The sequence below is a fragment of the Pelophylax lessonae genome (assembly GCF_965119305.1).
Source record: "Pelophylax lessonae genome assembly, chromosome: 7".
Lineage (NCBI taxonomy): Eukaryota > Metazoa > Chordata > Amphibia > Anura > Ranidae > Pelophylax > Pelophylax lessonae.
The window spans coordinates 266,147,915-266,173,006 of record NC_138774.1 but is presented as its reverse complement, the minus strand read 5'-3'; the positions used below and the strand labels follow the sequence as shown (position 1 = coordinate 266,173,006).

The 25,092-nt window shown below is 41.0% G+C and overlaps 1 protein-coding gene across 4 annotated transcripts in view; it reads right to left on the bottom strand.

Moving 5' to 3' along the window:
- Positions 1-25,092, bottom strand: part of DENND1A (DENN domain containing 1A) — a 1,402,774-nt gene that overhangs the window by 230,472 nt on the left and 1,147,210 nt on the right. For all 4 annotated transcript variants that reach the window (XM_082262893.1, XM_082262895.1, XM_082262894.1 and 1 more), the window contains exon 19: positions 11,217-11,348. In XM_082262893.1, coding sequence (XP_082119019.1) covers positions 11,217-11,348 — 132 coding nt within the window. The remainder of the gene's footprint in view (positions 1-11,216; positions 11,349-25,092) is intronic.

Sequence of the window (25,092 nt, the reverse complement as noted above, 5' to 3'; positions counted from 1 at the left end):
TTGTGCACGAAAATCATGTACAGGTACCCGATTTCGTGCAGAAGGGAAGCCCTGCCAAAGAATATCTGCATGGGGTGGTCCTTAAGTGGTTAAACTGTGTACAAAAATGCTCTATATGAGAATTTTTTTCCTGCCAAGGGAACTGGCGCTTTTTTTTAAGCACAGTGTGCGTGGAGCCCTACAGGACAAATGAGACTGTGTGCTGTGCATGGGAAGTTCAGTATGTAGTTTTCAGGAGCACACAGCACAGGGTGGGGACAATGCAGGAGCAGCGCTGTCACTCTATGACAGGAGTAGGCTGTCTCTCTATGACAGGAGCAGCGATGTCTCTCTATGACAGGAGCAGCGATGTCTCTCTATGACAGGAGCAGCGCTGTCACTCTATGACAGGAGCAGCGATGTCTCTCTATGACAGGAGCAGCGCTGTCACTCTATGACAGGAAGCAGCAAATCCCCAGGTGGAATGGGACATCAAAAATGTCACACAAGCCTTTACAAAGTAGCAAGCTATTATACATTAAGGTTTATTTTTGCCTTTACATACAGTTTACCATGAGCAGAATTTACAAATGCTTCAAACTGTTGCAAGTTGGGCCAAATGTTCACAAAAAATATTAGGCAGCAAGTAAAAAACTCCAGAGAGACGACAAAATGGTTAATGACACAGAACACTGAGACCCTGTTGCTTTTGGACATGCAGTAACAATGCCCATATCTGATGGATGCATTATTAAAATGGACCTAGCATCAGATATATTCATGCATGCTAAAGAATGTGTAACACTTACATGTATTTATTACCTCTCACAGATACTCCTTCACACTCAATAATGCCTTCATCTGTTTCCTCCAGAAGGATATCATCATCTTTGTTCAGGCATCAGTTAGAGTCAGCATCTATATTGTGGATTGAAATGCCGGCTCAAAGATGACACAATCATGTAAATCCTCCCCAGTAATTCACAAATGTCTGACACAGATCAGCCCATGCCACAACATCTCTCCTTTTGGCCTTCTATAATGTTCCAGACTGGTCACTGGGGGAGCAGACTGATAAAATGTGTCCTCCTGCCTGTAGAGGACTGATGACATTATCTCAGCCGAGAAAAGCCACAAAGTGCACCAATACAAATGACGGTCAGACAGAGGCAGTAGGCTCAGAGAACACCTCTGGTATGTCAGGAGTACTTTACAACGAAATACTGAAGAGAATAGATAGTTTTAGTTAATGGAATATCATCAAATATTAGGTCCTTGTCTTGCTTATTAGTAGAGCTGCACAATTCTGGATAAAATAAGAATCACAATTGTATTGCTTAGAATAAAGATCACGATTCTCTACGTCACATGATCTCTAACAATATATAAAAAAATTGGAGTAACTTTACTGTTTAGTTTTATTTTTTTTTTAATTAATGGAAGTGCATTTTTTCTCAAAAAAAATGCTTTTGAAAGACCGCTGTTAAAATACAGTATATATATATATATATATATATATATATATATATATATATACAAAAGGCAGCGCTAAATCCTCCTAAAGTGCGGGGTGCTCCAATGCAAGTGTTGTGCCAACTACAAGAGATTACTAAAGAGATAATAATAAAAAAGAGATTATTCTCCCGCTCTACAAGACTCTGGTCCGGCCACATCTGGAGTATGCTGTCCAGTTCTGGGCACCGGTCCTCAGGAAGGATGTGCTGGAATTGGAAAGAGTCCAGAGAAGGGCAACAAAAATAATTAGGGGAATGGAGGACATCAGCTATGAGGAAAGACTACAAGCACTGAACTTATTCTCTCTGGAGAAGAGACGATTGAGGGGGGATATGATATCAATGTACAAATACTGTACTGGCGACCCTAGCATAAGGAACAAACTATTCAGAGAGAGGAGATACAATAAGACACGTGGCCATTCACTAAAACTAGAGGAAAGGAGGTTTAACCTTAAAATGCGTAAGGGGTTCTTCACTGTAAGAGCGGTAAGGATGTGGAATTCTCTTCCACAAGCAGTGGTATCAGCAGGGAGCATTGATAGTTTCAAAAAACTATTAGATGGGCGCCTTGGAGACCACAACATACAGGGGTATACAATGTACGGTTAAAAGCAAACACACACACACACACACACACATCATAGGTTGAACTGGATGGACTGATGTCTTTTTTTCAACCTCACTAACTATGTAACTATGTAACTAAGTGCATACAACAATAAATAAATCAATCAATGTATGACGTGAGGGAAATTGCTGCGGCTTCAAAACCTTGTGGGTATAAAAAAAAAACATAGAAATGTGCAAAGGCAGCGACTACTGTGCGAATGGCAAGTGCATATACAACAAAACATATAGTAATACATAGTTATGTGCAATTAATACGTGCAATACACAATTAAGGTGCCATAGTGCAAAAAATAAAAAAGGGTTAGAGTGCATAAATATAGTAAATGAATATATAAAATTCACCATCTACTAAACCAATGAGTCCAAAAAATAGTCCCAAGTGCAAATATATATATAGCAACCAATCGTTGTTAACAGTAAAAATACAGTATGACATAAAATTTTGCAACGACTGCCATTTCATTAAAAAAAAAAAAACAATGTTTGGGGGTTCTAAGTAAAAAAAATACTTATTTTAACTTGTAAGCAACAAATGTCATAAAAATGCCTGGTCTTAAAGTTGTTAAACTGCCCTCATTTGCAGACAAAGTTCATCCCTTTGATCTAAAAGAACCAAATGATACAATGTTTCTTTTTATCTCAGTGCTGACCAATGGTCTGACAAAATTTGCCGGATGCCTTTTATTTTGACAGCTCTAAACAGAGAATGTCTCTGCACCTGTTAGAGCTCTTTCATACGGGCGGTGCACCCGACAGAGTCCGTTCGGCTCAGGGGGGGATCGATCCGCCGATCTCTGCTGAGCAGGCGGATGACAGCTCTGTCTCCGCACTGTGTGCAGAGATGGAGCTGTCAGATCTCCGCTGTCCTCTATGGGAAGATCGGATGAGAATAGACCGCCTGTCCGTTCTCATCCGATTCGGACCTCCAGACGGATATTAAATAGGGTTTCCATCCGTCCAGGATCGGAATCAGATAGCAGCGGGTGTCAGTGGAGATGTCTCCGCTAACACCCGCTGCCCTATAGGGATGCATGGAGCATCCGATCAGGTCCGCTTGAAAAACTGACAGGCGGATCGGATTGCCCGTGTGAAAGGGGCCTTACATGAACCACGGGAAAGCCGGTTTAAGATCAAGAGGGGGGTTGAATCGAGATCACATTTTTTTTGTGATTAATCGTGCAGCTCTACTCATTAGCATTACATTAGTACATGAAGAAGCATAGCTCCAATCTTTTTGAGAAAGAGGAATACCTTTTAGCACAATGAATGAAGTAAAGCACAGACTCCCTTCATGCCCACCCTTCACGCAGGAAGCTAATTCCAGAGCTTTGTGTCAGCCACATAAAATTAATCTCCTCCACTGGAAAAGCACTTCCTCTCCATCCCTTAAGGAATGGCTAGATCATATGGGTAATACTTTAAGATATGAAAAGGTTAATTACCAGCTCCATGAATGGCCTGCTAAATTTGAGAGGGTTTGGGTAGGCGGGTTTGATGCACCAGGCTTTGGCCCCGTAGACTTGATTATAGCTAGGACATTGGGGTAGAATGCTGTTGGTTACACAATTCTGGTTATTACTATATGACTTTAGAGCAGGGGTGTCAAACTCAATTTAATTGCAGTCTGCAATTTGTGCTCCACTCCCCTCAGCTAGAACACTCACTCCACTTTTTGCCCTCCACTCTTATGGATAGGGCTGATAACGCTTTGGAATATGCACCACTGCACAGGATATAGGGAATAATGGATCCTTGGTGATTCTCAAGATGCCGCTCCACATAAACCATAAAAGAAAGAGGAGAGCCAACTAGTGCAATAACGTATGAACTAGTTTATTCCATTTAAAATCCACGAATATACACGTACATGGGATATAAATATGCAAAGCACATCATAATCAAGAGTGGGGATCAGGGTGCTCACTTGCTCCGGATGCGTGATGTACCAGCGTTCGGGTCCAGGACTCTCTGGTGAGACACCGCCGATCAATTACCAGGCACGTCGTATGGCCACGTCCCTGCCGTTTCGTGACTTACTGACTTTTTGGAAGGGGCTCCTCCCCTGACGAAGGGCCCTGCTGACGAAGTCACATGACGCAACGCGTACGGGGAGGAGCCTACTTGTTAAACGTCAGACCTAGGAAGGTCTTGCCTGTAGACGCTGTCAGCCTGCATTTTACCTGCATTATATGCTTTTTCTTTCAATAAACATTTAAAACTGAGAGCATTAGATTCTTCTCCCTTTCTTTTACCTGTGTGATACCGGGATCTGGAGGCTGGTTCACGGGAGGTTGGAGGTTTGGAGAGGAGAAAGATGCTGTCTATCTATATACCGCTGTTGCTTGTATGACTCTATATGAGTCTATTATTGAGGTGAGCTGCTTAATGAGCACCAGTCACTGAAAGCACCTTATTTGAATGGAGTGGTGTGAAGCACTAAATCACTGGTTGAACAAAGCACTGAAATATTTACAGCACTGGAATATTGAGTGGGACACAGCACTACTGTATATTATTAATTGGGACTATTTTTTCCTTACTAGTTAAGGACTATATTGGGGGTCCCCTCAGAGTTTGTTTTATTATTATCATTATAATATTTATTTCACAGTGTTATTTATGAGCTAGTATTTTGATTTGTTTTTATGCACTAGTGTTTGCACGATTCACATTATTGACTTACCACTTTAACTGATATTTATTTTATTTAATATTTGTTCTTTGGCGCAGCATTATTTATTTTTGGGATATCTGTAGGATTAGATGTCCAGAGTGCCCCACACCCCCTTACATGAGATGTCAAGAGCCCCCCCACCATCAGCAGTCAAGAGTCACCCACCCTTCCTTACATCACAATGCACCCCCTTACCTTGTGCTGCTGCCAGGAAGAAGATGCGGGTGGATCTGGGAAGAAGTGCAGGGTCTGAACTCTGGAGGAGAACCAGAGGAAAGCTGGAGTAAGCTGCCAGAGTCTGCTGAATGCTGAGACCAGGGGAGGGAGAGGCAAGGTGGTGTTGCGGCTGCACACAGAGGTGCAGGATCTGTAGGAGGAGTTCTGCCCTCCTCTCTGCTGCAGACTGCTGAGAAGGGGGGGGGGGGCAAAGATGAGCCTTTCTGCAGTTGCACAGAGGAGTGCAGGATCTGGCAAAGGAGTTCTGTCCTATCTGCTGCCGACTACATAGACAAGGTGGGGTGCCGAAGTTGCAGGAGAGGTGCGAGGGCCACATGAAATGGGCTGGGGGGCTGCATTCAGCCTGCGGGCCTTGTGTTTTACACCTGTGCTTTAGAGTGTGCATTATTATTGCTCTATTTGCACTGTCATTTCTGTTTTCAGTCACTAGGTGGGGCTTTATGTTCTCTTTAGTGAGCTCTATGCAGTTGGAAACTGTCATTGCCTATTTGTTTTCTACTGGTTTGTGCATTACAACTTTGCATTCTTTTGTGAGTTATATATTCTATGGATAAGTGATCTATAAAAATGTATATAACACCAATCCACCAATGCGCCACAGAAAAGATATGTGTAGAAAAAGTTGAATACAAAAAAACTATATTAAATTTACCAATAGTTACTTGTTTAGGTGAAAGGTTGAGATTCGTTTGTGAGTGTTTATGGAACATGTATGCTTGAATGTGTTCAAATAAAACTTTCTTCTGATGCCAAAAAAAAACCAATGAATGACACAGCAAGCACAACATGTATTCCTCGGATAATTTTAAACACATTCACAGAATGCTAATGTGAATAAATTCTTAAAATTAAAGCAGTATTAAACCTAAAACTAAAAATGTAATTCACTGTGGCTAAACATTTATTAGATGTTGTGGTTGTATTAGTTTACTTTTCAAATGTTTTTTCCCAATGTTTTAACCTGGTGATCTGGCCAGTAACACTCCTCCTTTATTAAAGTGCCCCCACTCCGGATAAATAATCACAGGGGCACCTTTGGACAGCAGCATTGTCAGTCTGAGGGGAGGGGAGTGCTAGATGTACTAGTAGTGTTAAATTAAAGCCAAAATCCCTTTATTGTTTTATTAGCAGTTAAAGCAAACAGTTTTGTTTCTTTTGGGATTAAGGTTTTACATAAATAAAAACTGATCATTGTAGGTACCCCTGTCAGTATTAAAGGGATTGTCTCTCCCCTACGACTGCTACAGAAGAGCTTGATCTTTTGAAAAACAACAGACTTACTGGCTGAATCCCCCGGAAAAATAAAAGAAAGAAACCCTATGAATTGATAAGCTGCATTATAATACTTTATTTTTGGTTTAATACTGCTTTAAGATTGCCTTTCTGTTGAAGTATTTATTTACATATATCTGCGCACACAAAGAATTTGTCAGTAGAACTTTTTTTTCTTTTTACCTACTTTACTGTATCACACAATATGTATTACACAGGGGAGGGATAACAATACAAACAATGCTGTCAGATACACACTGTGCTGCACAAGGAAGTAGAATGTATTGTATTGTTCCCCTGTATGAATATTTATATCTACAGTACTATACAAATGTCCTTGAATGAATGAGTCCATATTTTCTTGTGATATACGTTCAGTAATGTTGCCAGAGGCTGCAATCTCATGGCTGTTGCAGATCTCTGGTGCATGGTTAGGATACATATTTCATGATGTCACCGGTATCCAGTAAGTGGATCGGTGGAATCTCAGTCCTAGTAATGTTGCTCATCTCTAGTGAATTCTTACCTTAACTCAAGGTGCTTTATACACAGAGAGCAGATGATGAGAGCAGAGTGCAACACATATATATGTAATGATCTGTTGTTTATTCAGCATCCCCTGGCATGGTTGCCCTCTGATTAGTCTGTGCTCCTCTGTGTAAAAACAGTATACCGTAACCCATAAAAACCATAGTTCAGAAGTACTTTGATAAGTGACATTAAACATTGATAGTGTCAAGCTCCTCATTGCAACCAAGTTTAGAAATACCTGGCTATATAGGACCATACTTGTGTAGCACCCTCCTTGTCAGGTGCTAGGTAGGTAGAATAGCTTTTGACTCTGTCTTCCTAACAGCGGAGTGCTAGGCTAAATTTATATGCAGAATCTGATAGTTTGGTCTGTTGCATGTGTCCAGGGTGTGATTGATCTGGGCGTGTCCCCACTGTATCCAATAAGGAGGCCTGTTGGACGGTGGAGGAAACCCAGCCATAGGCTATTCCAGAGGGTTGGTACAGACAAGTGGTGCATCCCGGGATCTGCTATAAAAGCCAAGGACACATGTGACAGGGGTCTTTGGATGGGAAGCCAGGTCCCAGAAGGAGGGTGACAGCTGTCTCTCCTTCTGTTTGCTGGGGATGGTGGTCACAGGTGGTCGGCCTTGTGAGTCAGGATTGTGGTGCTGAATCCAGAGGTCCAGGAAAGCTGACTGGAGTTACTCTGGAAAAACAGTGTCCGTGAGTACAGGGAAGCTTGCCAAGGGGTCTGCCCAGGAAGGGGACCACTCCAGTGGATAGAGTCAGTGGACAGGTGTCAGCACACAAAGGCAGGGAAAGTAAAGTGGGTGCCAAGTTAGAACCCTGAAGAGAATGACTAAAGGAGGAATCTTTTAACCTATCTTCACTTCAGTGGCAAGGTGAAGCAGTGGCCTTGCCGCTCTCTACAGCTAGTTGTCCACAAGATTGTGCATATTTCATAGTTGGAGTATCCCACTCATCCCTTCTCTTATTCCAGTTCTAAATAAAAACACAAAAAAAACCAACATCCCCTGGATTGATTATTGACTGAGCCAAGGACTTTCAATGCTGTTTGTCTGCTATCAGTTGCTAAGGGTAACCCAGGGGAATCCAGAATGCGTAATTCTAAGCAGACCTCTAGGGGGCAGTGCTACACTTGTTTATTGGAATGAAGGCCCTAAGAACTAATTCTGGTCAGCTCAGTAGATTTAAAAAAAAAAAAAAAAGAGCTGGATGACTTCCTTAATGCACAAAATATAACTGGATATTACATAGTTACATAGTAGTTACATACAGTTACATAGTAGGTGAGGTTGAATAAAGACAATAGTCCATCCAGTTCAACCTGTGTAGGTGTGTGTGGCCGTAATCATCTCACATACCCCTGAATGTTCTGATCCTTGAGATGTACGTCTAATAGTCTTTTGAAAGCCACCAATATCCAGTGTACTAACACCACTGTTGATCCAGGTAATATCCCATTATCTGCAGGGGATCTGGAAATATGTGTATCCCCCCCCCCCCCCCCCGGCAGCAAACTGGACCATACTTTATAGAGTTTTTTTTTTTTTTTTTAATTCCTCTAGATCAGTGTCTCTCAACCTTTTTTCAGTCAAGGGACCCTTTAAAATGATGGACAATCTCAAGGCACCCCATTCTAAAATGTAAAAAAAACGATTCTAATAGTTTTCCATTGGTGATCTGGCCAGTAACACACCTCCTGTATTAGACTGCCCCCACTCTGGATGAATGAGAAACAGAGACATCATTGAACAACCACATTGTTAGTCTTGGGGAAGGATAATGTTAGTTGGACTAGCAGATTTGGATACACTAAAAAATGTAAGCCAAACTCCAGCTAACACTTTTTAAACAGTTACAGCAACAGTTTTGTTCCTTTTGGGATAAAAGGTTTTACATGAATAAGATTTGGCGTTTGTAAGCACCCCTGTCAGAGGTAAATGGTTTGCCTTAACCCTGTAACTGCTACATCTACAGGACAGCTTGTTCTATTGAAAAACAACAGACTTACTGGCCAGATTATCAGGTGAAAATAAAAGAAAAAAAAAAAGAAAATGAAGGCAGCCTTCACATCTTAGACTTGCAATATTGTAAATGTTTTCTGTTTTGTTTAATACTGCTTTAAGGGACTGCTACAAACAGCACATGGTACATAGAAAAGATGGCCTAGAGCTTAACTTGTTAGTTTGAGATAAGAGTAGAAAATGTTACTATGTGATATTCCATATGTGCCTTTTTTAATCCTGACCATAATAACTAAGACAAAAACATACAGTATGTACACAAATATTATAAATTTCCCTTAAATTCATCATTACCTCATACAACTAAAAACAGCAGTATCAGGTAACATTTAGGATATGTATTGCAAACAAGCCCTCAGCAAACTGATTTCAGAAGAGAAAGCCTACTGAATAAGACATATTTTAGACCATATTTTTTATCATCATTTTTAACAATGTGTTGCATATTTCTATAAATGTCAAGAGTCACATACACAGCTTAATGTCTACTACTAGACCCAGTGCCACCATTTTAATCTCAAACTGTACTAGGAATCTCGTTATTCTTCCTTCATTATATTGGCCTAATATTTCAACCACCTTTATTGTCCACCACATTCTCATATCAAAAAATAAATAAATAAAATCAGTCATACATGTTTGTATCATACAAACCAGCAGAAGAATGGTTACTCATGGGCATTAGTAATATCTTCACAGTCATACAAGTTCTAAACATCACACTGCCCTTTTACTAATGGGCAGCAGTAACACTAGACACTAACAATGGACTATATAACAAGTGAAAACAGGCCACATTTTAGAACTTGACACACTCATAAGATGAATTACTAGTTTATAAGCCTTGAAAGAATCTGTATTCTTATTTTTTTTTAAAAAGCCGTATACCTTGCATGGTAAATAGCAGTAACACGTTTAGAAGCAATATTTTCTGCAGTTGCAACAATGTACAGTATAAATAAGCTTTTTATTATTAGAGCATACATAAAGCTCAAACATTTTTTTGGAGAAAGGAAAGGGTTAGAACCCAGTTTTTTTTATTACTATCTGTGTTCCCTTCTAGGTAAATTCACCTTCCCTATTTGTCCTGGAGACCATTGTGGATGAGAGATGTGATGGGAATTACCAAATCTGAGATCTATCCTCAGAACAAGGAGGTGAGGATCAATATTTTAACTGGGATACCTATTTCGGTTTAATAGCAACAGGTTAAGAAGGGAATTTTGCTCACTTTGCAGAGATTTTGCTCCTACTTCCTGTTAGGTTTTTGGGGCAGGAGGAAAGGGAAATCTCCTCAATGGGACACAGAAAGCAAAAAACAATCTGACAGGGGTCCTAATCCTTTACTACTCTATACCAAACAAACAAAAAATGTGTGTTATACACACACCGATCAGCCATGACTCACTGAGGCATGGATTCAGCTAGACCTTTAAAAGTATGTTGCGGTTTCTGGCACCAAGCCATCAGAAGCAGATCCCTTAATTCTTGTAAACTGTGAGGTGGGGCCTTGAAGGATCAGAATGGTTTTTCCAGTACATCCCACTGTAGCTCAATTGGAATGAGATCTGGAGAATTTGAAGCCCAAATCAATACCTCAAGCTTGTTGTTGTGATCTTCAAACCATTCTTGAACCATTTTTTGCAGTTGGGCAAGGTACATTATCCTGATGAAAGAGCACACTGCCATCAATACTGTTTCCATGAACGGGTGTACTTGGTCAGCAACAATGTTTTAGGTGGGCAGTACATGTCAAGTACCATCCACATGAAAGGCAGGATCCAAGATTTCCCAGAAGAACATTGTTCAAAGCATTACACTGCCTCCCTGACTTGCCTTCTTTTCGCACTGCACTCTCTTTTATCAGGCACTTGCTCCCGGCCCCCACATAATATAAAAGAAAACATGATTCACCAGACCAGGTCACCTTCTTCTGTTGCTCTGTGGTCCAGTTTTGATGCCCATTGTAGGTGCTTTTGGCTGTGGATACAGGTCAGCATGGGTGACCGGTCTGTGGCTATGCAGCCCCATACACAACAAACTGTGATGCCTCATTTTTCTGATTTCAACACATCAACTTCAGGGACAGTATGTTTACCTAATGCCTAATATATCCCACCAACTTTTAGATGCCTTTGTAACAAGACAATCTATGTTTTTTACTTAAACTGTCAGTGGTCATGAAGGTATGGATGGTGTGTACAGTATCCTTGTTGGTGTAGTATATGGGGTCTTATAAGTTGGTGTAAACTTTAATGAGGAAAAAATAGCAGCGCATATACTTACATACAAATTACTGAAGCACTCCAAGATTAAATATGGGATAAAGATTAGTCTTTGACCTACCTGACCAAAGTGTACTGTGATGGGTCGTCTGTCTTCCCTGGTTTTAGGATCCTTCTTCTCAGCTGATGGCGAAGGTGACATTGTAGGAAGAGGTTCTTCAGAAGCAACAGTGCATCCATTTTCTGCCAGGTCCTGATAAAAGAACAGGAGTGATAGAAAACTTGATTAGTATTGTTAAAAATTTAGTAATTGTTTATATGTTCATTTTCGATTCCATTTTGTTTTATGAGTCTTTTTTTGAGAACACATCAACTGGAGGTGGATATTCTAATAACCAAAAACATAAGATGCTTTTGTCAGTGGCCATTGGCCAAATGATCAGAAGCCTTATCAATGCAATTTTTTAATGGCAGCTTTAACTATTCTATATGTACAACAGTTCGGAAAAATGCTGAATCTTATTTATTAGTTACATTAGGTGAACTCTGAAGGGTACAATATATGGCAAAACTTTTGTGGGATCCAGACCATCACATCTATATGAGATTGTTGAATATCCTATTTCATAGCTATGTGCATTATTATGGATTTGGACCCCCCTTGGCAACAATAACAGACTTCAGTCTTCTGGGAAAGTGCTTCACAGGATTTTAGAGTGTGTTTGTGGGCATTTGTCCCCATTGAGCCAAAAAAGCATTTGCAAGAGCAAGTACTGATGTTTGAAGAAAACAAGCTTCACTAACAGGTGTGCTAGCTGGGCACGCTGTATAAACTGTACGTAGCATCAGCTACAACCCGTATACAGTGATGAGTTCCTGCAACTTCTCGTCCTGCTCCCAGAAGAAAATTGAGTCAAACTGAGTGCTGCTTTGCTTCAGCCAATCAGAGGAAGCTTTGTATTCATTCACAGAATACAAAGCTTCCTATGAATGGCTGACCAGCACTCTGCCTGACTCGATTTTGTTTCAGGAGCAGGATGGAGTTTTGCTTGAACACAGCTCGCTCTACATACTGTATGTAGCTAATGATACATACAGTTTATATAGCGCTCCCAGAAAGAACACTAATGAGGAAAATAGTTGACTTGGGCAAGTTTGGCCTAAACACCTAAAGTACTGTAAACATGGAGTTAAGCTTTAAGTTCTTAGTCTTGGTTATTTTGCAGAATGGGCAAAAATCTGTTTTATCCTGAGAAATCTGAGAATATAAAAAAAAGTTTTACCAAAATAGCTTTTCATTTAAGAAATAAATTACTTAGAGGAGGGAATGTGGATTTTGCCAAGATATTTGGAATAAGTCATTCGAACATTATATAAAATATGTTTGATAATTGGAGCTTTGTTAAGTCCATTTTAGAATTGCCCTTCATTTTCCTTTTATCTAAATTAATGGAATATTGTCCACAGTTATGTTTTTTATCTGCAATAAACGGTGTTATGCTAGGGCGGCTGTGCGCTCTTTCCTCTTTTTCTTTGTACAGTTGATTGTCTATCACCCAGTGGAGGGTTAGGTGAGCTGCAACGCCCCATCATTTCTATCACCGTGTGTGTTTCTTCAAAGGAATCCCCAGCCTGGACATTCATGTTTAGAATCAGCGTAGGAACTGGTAATGTGTCTTATAGCTTATATTGTATGTTGGTCCTTTTAACTAAACAAATCACTAGGTTATCAAAAGGGATTGTTCAGTTACTTCACAAGACAACATGAATAATCTCAAGCACCATCACAATAGTCAGCAACAGTGTAATTTTTTAAAGAAGCTTTAGCCATTTATAAAAAATAAAAAAAAGTCCTTCAGCCCCTGCCCAGTGACTTCACTTAGGCTGGTTTTACATCATGTCGTTTAGCGTTTATAGACGCACATTAAATACACTTGAGTAAACATCAGTTGACATCTTTTTTTTTTTTTTTTATGCATTGATGCACGTTTCTTTCACAGAAAAAGATAAAATGCTTTATGTTGTTAACCTTAACGCATACTGTGACACGTTGTGGTGCCTTGAAGTAGTTTGGTGTGAGCAGAGCATACGGGAAACAATGGATTTGAGATGGTCATTGCATTGGGCCTGCATTGAGCAATGCAGCCTAACAGACACTGTGAGTAAGGGATCTGATATGATGCCACCAGTCTGCTACATGCAGAAGGAAGCATTTCCTCAGTCTACTGTCCCCCAGTGTTCAGACTGTGCTATTATAGCTTTGCAACAAGTCATAACATGAGTGGCTGATCTGTGTCGGATGTTTGCGAACATGCAAGATCTTGCACCAGGATTTTTTGATATGGTTGACTACAATGGTTGACTGCAATCTTAGAAATAATTTTATAATCTTTGTTGAGAATAGAGCTAAGTAAATCTAACATAAAAAAAATATATTTTACAAAGGGCTAAGTTGAGGATCTTCTTTAAGCGTTAAATCCAAAAGGCACAGGGGCTCTAAATGTTTCAATTTATTTCAATTAATTTGAGTTTGAAGTGTGTAGGTCCTGCAGGCATCCATGAGTTGCTTGATCAAAGTGCAGAATAACAAGTGTGTGCTTTTTTGTTTTAGGCAAAGTGAATTCCACTCAGTATGGGCCTTGGATATGGCTCAAAATAGATCAGCGTGTAGGTTATGTTGCCATCTAAATATGTGAAGATGTGCTAAGAAAAAATATATATAAAGACTAGCCCCATTCACACCTGAATGATCTGAAGCATGTTTCCAGAAGTGCTTCAATGCTCGACACCAGGACTTCTGTGTTATTCTATTGGGCCCATTCAGATTCTAATAATATGCTCTCCCTCAGATTCTAATAATATGCTCTCCCTCTCCCAGAAAAAGTACAGAAGCTTTTTTGGGGCATGTTCGCACAATTTATTTCCTCAATAGAGTTCAATGGGAGCACTTAAAAAACATGTGCAACATGTTTTTGAACGTAACAACCATTTCCTCCTCCTACTAACTAGTATTCCATTGGATAAAAAGAAACACTCAAGTCTGAAAATTCTTCAAACATGAATGCTCCAAAATAACATGAAAACTCAGAAATGTGAATCCATCCAGCTCTTGCAGTTTAAGTAAAAGATTAGTGCATTGTGCAAAATATCTATGTTAACAATAGATCTCAAAGGTGTCAAAAATGTGCTGAGCGCAATGATGACCAGGATAACAGAAGTAGATGATCCTTAAGCAGGAAGCACACTTTTGAATAAAATGTGTACTCTTAATAACCAGCAAGTGTTATAAGGTTTTTTTTCTCAAATTCTTTATTTACATTTTTTGCATAGAAAACACAAACAAAAGATAAAGTGCATGAAAACTCAAGTAAACATACAGCGTATGACAAAATCAGTGTTAAAAGGTTTTAACTGAATGTGTCATATCAGGATCACTATTCAAATTGGTTTGTTAGGATCAGAGGTGGCCCGTCCATTGTGGGCGCAGGGGTGCCGCCCCCCTATCCATGCGTCCGGCCCCCTAATCTACATGCAGGGCGCCAGGCGCATGGATTCCAATATGGGATTTATTTTTTTGAGGCACATGATTGGAGTCAGAGGCTCTAATAGGCTTCAGAAAAGGGTGAGCCCACCCAGTTGTGTGACAATAGCGAATTAATATTTGCTATTGTCACACTGACTCTCCTCCCAGCCAATCAGGAAGAGAATTGTGAGACCCCTTTTCTGATTGGTTGAAAAGAAAAGTGATCTTACTGGCTAGTGGCCAGGAAGAGACAGAAGACGCACGGCGGCAGGAGGAGGACAGCGGCTCAGCCATCCAGCACTCCCAGGCTTCCGACAGGAGGAAGGAGGCAGAGGGGGGGGGGGGGGAGGAATGTGTCGTCTGACTGACTGACCTGACCGACTGGGGGGGGGGGGGTTTTGCGCATTGGTTTCCCCCCCGAATTACTGAGCACCAGCCGCCACTGGTTAAGATATTGGCCAAGTACTGTTTAAAGGAGGTGAGTGAAAGTGGAGGACCTTAGTATGTTTAGGGCCTTGTGTTCTCCTTTTACAGTTATATCTTCAATCAACTGCCCACTGGATTAGATATGGAAACATGGAAAGTATATTGTAGGTTTTTGTTAAACAGAATGCAATTTCTTGCAGGCATAGAGTTTATTCCCTACTTATTAACATGTGTTTCGATTTTGTTACAATAATTGGCTTATTCAGAATGCACTAATACCACAATGTGTTTAATGTTGTTGGCTAAGATATATTTCCTAAAAATATATACATCCTCCTCCCACCAAGAAATGCCACCCCCAGCTTAGCACCTTGTAAAGCTAACATTTACTTGCATAGAAGGGATTACAGATGTGGAAGAATAGGGTATTAAAACCAAAGAACTATAGACAATACACACATACAGTACATACATACATAAAAGGGGTTTCTAATTTACAGATGCATTTCTGCTTGTGTTTTTATTGTATATATGCAATAAAATAATAAAAATGAATACAGGTCACCTATGGAGCTTAGTGATAAGCCATGTATTACAAAAGAATGAAGCACTACGTATGTTTTTAACAGAGTGAGTGCAGGGGAGAAATTAGTAGTTGATTAGTAATATCCTAATCTTCTTCAACTACTCTATGACAGCAATTTTAAAAGCTGTGTATAAAATATAATACAAATGTATAGCACAAAAATTAGATTGCACCTCATACAACTGAAGAATACCTAACATACTCCTTCCTATCTTCCAAAACAGCAAGCCAATCAGTAGTAATTATGATATCAATACATGCCAAAGACCTGGACTAAACACTACTGTTAGTTTAGCATGCCATCATCCAAGTATTGTCAGCACAAAATACAGATATGATTTTTAAGATCCCCACAAGTCGATGATATTGCAAAACTGTATAAAACCCATCATTTAACAGCAAATCACTTAAAATAACAATATAATCACAATAATGCACATAACAGTAACTGTACAACTGCATGAATAAACTAAATTGTAACAATATACAGTATCTCACAAAAGTGATTACACCACTCAAATTTTTGTAAATATTTTATTATATCTTTTCATGTTTCAACACTGAAGAAATGACACTTTGCTACAATGTAAAGTGTACAGCTTGTATTACAGTGTAAAATTGCTGTCCCCTCAAAATAACTCAACACACAGTCATTATTGGCTAAACCGCTGGCAACAAAAATGAGTACACCCCTAAATGAAAATGTCCCAATTGGGCCCAAAGTGTCAATATTTTGTGTTGCCACCATTGTTTTCCAACACTGCCTTAACCCTCTTGGGCATGGAGTTCACCAGAGCTTCACAGGTTGCCACTAAAGTCCTCTTCCACTCCTTCATGAGGACATCACGGAGCTGGTGAATGTTAGAGACCTTGCGCTCCTCCACCTTCCGTTTATGGATGCCCCACAGATGCTCAATAGGGTTTAGGTCTGGAGACATGCTTGGCCAGTCCTTCACCTTTATCCTCAGCTTTAGCAAGGCAGTGGTCACCTTTGAGGTGTGTTTGGGGTTGTTATGTTGGAGTACTGCCCTGCGGCCCAGCCTCTGATTGGAGGGGATCATGCTATGCTTCAGTATGTCACAATGCATGTTGGCATTCATGGTTCCCTCGATGAACTTTAGCTCCCCAGTGCCGGCAACATTCCTAATACACCAAACCAGGACGCTCCCACCACCATGCTTGACTGTAGGCAAGACACACTTGTCTTTGTACTCCTCACCTGGTTGCCCCCACACATGCTTGACACCATCTGAACCAATTAAGTTTATCTTGGTCTCATCAGACCACAGAACATGGTTCCAGTAATCCATGTCCTTAGCCTGCTTGTCTTCGGCAAACTGTTTGCGGGCTTTCTTGTGCATCATCTTTAGAAGAGGCTTCTTTCTGGGATGACCAATTTAATGCAGTGTGCGGCCTATGGTCTGAGCACTGAGAGGCTGACCCCTTCAGCCTCTGCAGCAATGCTGTCAGCACTTATACATCTATTTTCTAAAGACAACCTCTGGATATGACACAGAGCCCGTGCACTCAACTTCTTTGGTCGACCATGACGAGGCCTTTTCAGAGTGGAACCTGTCCTGTTAAACCGTTGTATGGTCTTGGTCACCATGCTGCAGCTCAGTTTCAGGGTCTTGCCAATCTTGTTATAGCCTAGGCCATCTTTATGTATAGCAACAATTCTTTTTTCAGATCCTTAGAGAGTTCTTTACAATGAGATGCCATGTTGAACTTTTAGAGTGATAACACCTTGAGACCTTGTAACACTAACGGGTCACATGGAAGGGAGGGAAAATGTCAAATTTGTCCCAATTTGGACATGTCCCCTTAGGGGTGCACTCACTTTTGTTGCCAGCGGTTTTGACATTAATGGCTGTGTGTTGAGTTATTTCGAGGGGACAAAAAATTTACATGGTTATACAAGCTATACACACAATTTCTTCAGTGTTGCCACATGAGAAGATATAATAAAATATTTACAAAAATGTGAGGGGTGTACTCACGTTTGTGAGATACTGTGTGGCAACAGTATACGTCTGGCAAAATAGCTCTATTTTCTACTATTAAAAGCCATCCTACAGCTACAAAGTGGCTTTGCCTAAGCAAAGATGGTGTCATCAGTCTGCTGTAGGCTGCAGGAAGCATCTCTTCTCTCCCAGTGACCAGCTCACAATGCTGTAACTTTAAAGCCCTTCACCGGGTAGACGAGAAGGTAAGACATAGGCAAACAACCGTATGTGCTACACATAAAGATTACTTAACAGGCATTCATGTCAAATGAGGTTAGTCAGACATGCAGTAATATTCCAACCATCTGGAGAGCTTTTTTTTCTGAAGCTTCAGGTGCACAAATGCACACAGAAATCACCTTTAATGCATGTTTATGGCTCTAGAGCAGGAGTTTGTAAATGTTCAATACAAAGGGCCAGTTTACTGTCCTTTAACTTTAAACTTCAACCAGTGGGAGAAGAAAATGGCCTGGCGTCATTGAGAGTAAAAAATGCCCCATTATTGCTATTAGGTGGAGAAATAGTTGATGTCAGTGGTAGGAATCACCACCATCATTGGTGTAAGTGGGAGGAATCATGCCTCTTCGTTGGTAATAATGGGTGGAATCGTATCCATTTCTTGGTGTCAGTGGGGGGGAATAGTGCCTCATCATTGGTGTCAGTGGGAGGAATCGTGTCCTTTTGTTGGTATAAATGGGAGGAATAGTGCCTCTTCGTTGGTATCAATGGGAGGAATAGTGCCTCATCGTTGGTGTCAGTGGGAGGAATAGTGCCCCATCATTGGTATCAATGGGAGTAATAATGCCCCATCATTGGTATTAGTGGTGTCAGGGAGAGGAGCTCCCTATTATTGGTGTCAGTGGGAGAAATAATGCCCCACTGTTGGTATTAATGGGAAGAATAGCGCCCCATCATTGGTATCAGTGGAAAGAATAGTGCCCCATTGTCAGTGTCAAGGGCCGAAAAAAAGCAAGCAAAGGGCAGCATCCAGGCCCTGGGCTGAAGTTTGGAGACCACTTCTCCAGAGCAAGAAGTGCAGTAAGATACCTCAGCTTTGGCGTAACTCAGGAAAACCAACAGCAAATGGACAACATTTTCAGACTTTTCCAATAGCAAATGCAAACAGTGGAGTTTGTAACAGTCAGTTTACAGATACAAACACAACAAAACAGAATGAGCTCACCAGGAAGGTGACCCTAGACCCAAAAGCCTTATTAAAAACTGTAATCAAACATAATCACTGGGTTCCATGGAATACAGATGGAACAATAGTTCAAAAGTGAATTAAATATGAAAGCTACATCATATAAAACTATATCAAAGACCCTACTCATGTGTAGACCTCATAGCCAGAATGTTGCCTGTTTGCAGCGTTTGCTTTTCACTTTTCATGAAATTTTAAGGTAGCAGGCTGGACTATTCATCTCCACCAGCTGGCTCATATGTACCTGACGATAACAGCCCTCAGTGATTGGCCCACATTCTGTTTGTGACTGCAATTTCTTTTACTGATGTTATTACTAATAAACGTCTTATCTGCAATATCTTACGTGCTTCACTATTCTTTTCCTAATCATCTTAGAGGAAATGAGAGCTGACCTAGCTCCACCCAACTAGTGAATTTGGTCCCTGATGTCCTAGTCTCCCTGCAAATAAAGAAAATAAAAAAAATAAAGAAAAATGGACCACCCCCGCATTAATCATCGGGCCCAATGAACATCTTGGATGCTCTGTAGGATACATAAGCATATTACTTCAGCATCAAATGCTTTTTTAAGCATATATGTTGTTGCACTAATTTCTGTTCACAGAAAAATCTAAATCTGGCTCAATCTTACACTGACGGTTTACACGTGCAGGTCTCCTGTATGCTTTCCAATTTGAATTCAAATACTGAAAAAAAAAAAAATCAACTAAACTGAAAAGCAAGTCTACACACTATTAGGTAGAGTAGTGAAAACGAATCACATATGGTCTTACACTCAGAAGACTTTCACCTAACAATAATTTATGGCAAAAACCCGAAGCTCTGCTAAATACATGCAAATACCACTTGAAAAACAATTGGCATGCGTATATTAACTAAAACTGCTGTCTGGCTTTTCTCAATCAAAATCAAGTATAAAAAATTAATGTTTTCAATGTGTGCCACAAAATTAAAAATGTATTTAAAGGATAAGATCATGTTTAAAAAAGAAATAATACATGCACATTTCTATTTACAGGTAAAAAAGTTGGATTTTTGTCTTACTGTAAAATCCTTATCTCTGAGTTTATTGACGGACACAGTCTCTGATCTTCATATCAGTAAGGTTATACTGCCCCCTACAGGAGTAGGACACTAGGCAGAAAAAAGTTCTGGCTACGCCTATGGGCAGTCCCAGGGGGTATACCCTCTCTCCCTGATATAGGATGTCAGTTTTGTATCAAAGCAGTGTCAGAGAAAATAATACCAACCCAACTCAAATAGAGGGGCGGGTACTGCGTCCATCAATGAACTCAGAGATAAGCATTTTACGGTAAGACAAAAATCCAATTTTCTCTATCAGGGTGGGAACAGCAGAAAAATAATTCCCAAGGCTAAACCATAGCCAACCAGGCAACATAGGACTAATCAGAACAACAAGATGAGACCTACCTGAAAAAACATTAAACACCCTCAAGGGAGACTAAAACACCCTTATACGGCAGCCTGCAAAACTTTGCGTCCAAAAAGAGGCATCTGCATATGCCAGCACATCCACCTTGAAAAACTTTGTGAAAGTGTGAACAGACGACCAGGTAGCCACCTTGCAAACCTGAAGCATAGGTGCCTGATGGCGAAAAGCCCAGGAAGCACTAAGCACCCGAGTAGAATGCGTCTTAACAGGGAAAGAAGGAACCTGACCCTTAATTGAATAAGCCTGCACAACTGTCTGTCTGGAAATAGTCGCAGCAGACGCAGGCAGCCCTTTCCTTGGGCCATCCGGGAGCACAGAGTGAATCTGACTTTTGAAAAGACTCAGTAGCCACCAAGTACACCCACCTTCGGAAGGAAGGACGGATCCGGATGAAGTACCACTTTATCCCTGTGAACCACAAGGTAGGAAGAATGACAGGACAATGCCGCCAGTTCGACACCCTGCGCGCAGAAGTAATAGCCACCAGGAAGGCCACATTCTGGGATAAGGTAAGCAGAGGAATCTCCCGAATACTTTCAAAAGGAGGTTTCTGGAGAACCAAAAGAACCAAATTAAAGGTGGCAACGGAGGTCGCACCGGAGGTGCCAAGTGTCGCACCTCCATGGAGAAAGCTACGCACCAGGGAATAGGCGGCTAGTGGCCTTTGGAAGAAAATTTCCAAGGCCGAAACCTGACCCTTGATAGTACTCAAGGCTAACTTTTGATCAACTCCCTGTTGAAGGAAAGCCAAGATCCGAGCCACCGAGTAAGAGCGAGGGGGAACCCCAAGAGACTCACACCACGCAATATACAACTTCCATGTACGATCATAGATCTTCCTAGAAGTCGCTTTCCTCGCTTTAAGCAGAGTAGTAATCACTGAAGCAGACAAACCCCTGTCCTTCAGCACCTGGCTTTCAACAGCCAAGTCCTCAAAGCCAGCGACTGTGAAGCAGGATGGAAGATTGGCCCTTGAGACAGTAGATCCTCCCTGAGAGGAAGTCTCCAAGGAGCGTCTGTGACTAACCTGACCAGGTCGGCGTACCAAGCTCAGCGAGGCCAGTCCGGAGCCACAAGGATGACCAAAATCCCTTCCGCCTCTATCCTGCAAAGAAGTCTCGGCAGCAACTTGAGAGGAGGAAAGGCATACATCAGCTGATACTGACCCCACAGGGCCACCAGCGCGTCCATTGTGTCTGCTAGAGGGTCCCGAGACAACAGATCTACATCTGGAGTGCCCCAATGAGGGCACAACTGCTGAAACACCTCTGGATGGGGAGACCATTCTCCTTGATCCAAGGTCTACTGAGCAAATCCGCCTTCCAACAGGAACAGGTGGGCACCATCTCCTGACAGAACTCCTCTCTGCCGAAGTGGGGGGGCTGTCGGCCAACTAGGAATGCTGCGACTCCGGGTTAGACCCGGTCGTATGTGACATGGCAAGACGTTTAACTTGCGGGGCCAGTCCCCGTCTGGTGGGACTATGTCACAGCCAACCTAATGCGGAGCTGGGGTCTGCACGCGCTTGCTGTCCAGCTAGGGTGACCACTGGATCTATATATCCAGCCTCTCGCCCAGATCCGGCTTAGTTGCTTGTAGATCTCACAGGAAAAAAATCTGCATAAAAAGCGAACTAAAAAAAACTATCTAGAAAAAAAAACTTTCGCCAGGACCAGAGATCCCAGCAAGGAACTAGGTCCTTACTCCTGACTAGGCAGATTAAAACGGACATTCTATAGCAGGGAGACCCCCTGGGACTGCCTATAGGTGTAGCCAGAACATTTTTCTGCCTAGTGTCCTACTCCTGTAGGGGGTAGTATAACTCTACTGATATGAAGATTTAGAGACTGCGTCCGTCAACGAACGATAGAGAAATGCGCATTTACTATTTTTTTTAGGAGCCTGGAAAGCATTGCACCAGCACTCAGCAGATCACTGGCGCCCTGCAGGTCACCTACAGACTGTCAGTGTGTGCTGTCTGCCCCGTGCAGCCAAGCAGTTTCACACTGACTGGAAGAAACAACAAACTACCACAGCTCTGAACAGCGCCATGGTAGTTCATTGAGAACTACAAGCCGACAGCTGAAAAAGATGTCGGTACTTGTAGTTCATTCATTCACAGTACTCTCAGTTGTCACATTCTGTCAGAATGTGACAGCTGATACGGGGAACTTCTCCCCGTACCACTCTCACACAGAGTGGATGGAATATGTGACATGTTCCAAAATTTTTCACTTATCGAACAGATAAAAAATGCTTTCATAGGTATATTTATTATAGAACAAAAGGGAGACATGTTTATATGCACTGTAATGCTTGAGGTAAGGCGTTAGGATGGTTAGAAGTTATTTGAAGCTAAACTGACACGTCTTCGAAACTAAAAAAAATATTCTGGTCCAGTAAGGTTTGAAAGTTTTGGACTGAAGTGTTTAATCAATGCAATAGGTCAGTATGTAACTCATAATAAGATAATAGCTGGATTTTGCTGGCCTAAACAAAATTAAAGGAGTTGTAAAGGCAGAAGGTTTTTTATCTTAATGCAGTAAGATAAAAAAACCTTCTGTGTGCAGAAGCCTCCCCGGCACCCCCAATACTTACCTGAGGTTCATCTCTGTCCAGCGATGTCCACGAGTCCCTCAGCTGTCGGGGACTCTCCCTCCTGATTGGCTGGGACACAGCCGTGGCGCCATTGGCTCCAGTGGCTGTCAATCAAAGTCAGTTAGCCAATCAGGAGAGAGAGGGGACGGGGCCGAACGGCAACTCCATATCTGAATGGATACACAGAGCTGCAGCTTGGTTCAGGTGCTCCCATAGAAAGCTGCTTGATGTGGGGGCACTCGACCGGAGGGAGGGGCCAGGAGCGGCAACGAGGGACCCGAGAAGAGGAGGATCTGGGCTGCTCTATGCAAAACCAACTGCACAGAGGAGGTAAGTATAACATGTTTATTTATTTATTTAAAACAAGACTTTACAATCATATTCCTATATTTGCAGACATGACAGTCACACACTTGGGAGTCCTCATTTAAAGAGTGTGTACATTGAGCGTGCTACCAGTGTCACATTTGTACATACAGGTATTGGATGACATTCTAAGCATTGACAGATATCTTCTTGCTTTCAGCATATAGACATCCAGCTGACAGGATCAGAATCAATAAATCAGATAGACAGATATCTATCCAACACTGACAGATCTTTTTCCGTGTCAGGCTTGACAGTTACCTAAATGTGTTGGCACTTGCATACAGACTGCTGTTATCAGCAAAGTGGACTGGGGAGAGCCTTAATCAAAACTGTTATTAGGAAAAACAATAGAAACAGCTCTGTGTATATGAAAATACATTTCATCAGAAGTTATCTGTAAAAAAAAACATATAAATAAAAAAAAGATATGCATCACCTTTAATATATTAACATAAAATTATATATTATTTCTAGGCCTGGTTCACACCTATGCAGGTTGCAGTTTGCATATTACAGGTGCATTTTGCGTTTTTCAATACACATTTTTGATCCATTGAAGTCTACGGAAACAAAAACCAGAAAAAGTCCTTGGCCTTTTCCATAAAATGCACAGATGTGAACGTGACCCATAGGAAACCATGTTAAATGGACTGTAGTGTGTTTCTGCAAAAGGAAAACGCACTAAAAAATGTATAGGTGTGAACCAGGCCTTAAACATGTTTCACATGTTTTTGTTTATATTATTTTTTTTCCCAGGATGTTAGTGTTGATAAACCCTTTTTTGGAATTGGATTTTTTTGGCTATACGGATACTAAGCTTGTACTAAAACTGGCCTATACTCAACTGTTTACTTTAAAGTGCACTTATGCCCAGACATTCAATAGTTTAACCACTTGCCTACAGTGCACTTTCACCCCCTTCCTGCCTAGACCGATTTTCAGCTTTCAGCGCTCTCACACTTTGACTGAGAATTACTCAGTCATGCAACTCTGTACCCATACAAAAATTGTGTCCTTTTTTCACACAAATAGAGCTTTCTTTTGATGGTATTTGATCAATACTGGGTTTTTTATTTTTTGTGCTATAAATAAAAAAAAGACTGAAAATATCGTGAAAAAACACATTTTTCTTTGTTTCTGTCATAAAATTTTGCAAATTAGTCATTTTTCTTCACAAATTTTGGCCAAAATTTATACTGCTACTTATCTTTGGTAAAAATAAGCCAAGTAAGTGTATATTATTTGGTCTTTGTGAAAGTTATAGAGTCCACAAGCTATGGTGCGAATCATTGAAAATTGATCACACTTGCTCACACCTGATGTACTGAAGGCATATCTCATTTCTTGAGACACTAAAAAGTCAGGAAAGTACAAATACCCCCCAAATGACCCCTTTTTGGAAAGTAGACATTCCAAGGTATTTAATAAGGGGCATGGTGAGTTTTTTTCAGTTGTAATTTTTTCCCACAATGCTTTGCAAAATTAAGATTTTTTTTTTATTTTTTTTTTTTACAAATTGCCATATTAACAGGTTATTTCTCTCACACAGCACATGTATACTTGCAACTACACCCCAAAACACATTCTACTACTCCTCCTGAGTATGGCGATACCACATGTGTGAGACTTTTTCACAGCCTGGCCACATACAGAGGCCTAACATCCAAGTAGCAGCGTCCGGCATTCTAGGAGCACAAATTACACATATAATTTCCTGACAACCTATCACACTTTTGAAGGCCCTGGAGCACCAGGACAATGGAAACCCCCATAAAATGACCCCATTTTGGAAAGCAAACAGCCCAACGTATAATTTTTGAGGCATAATG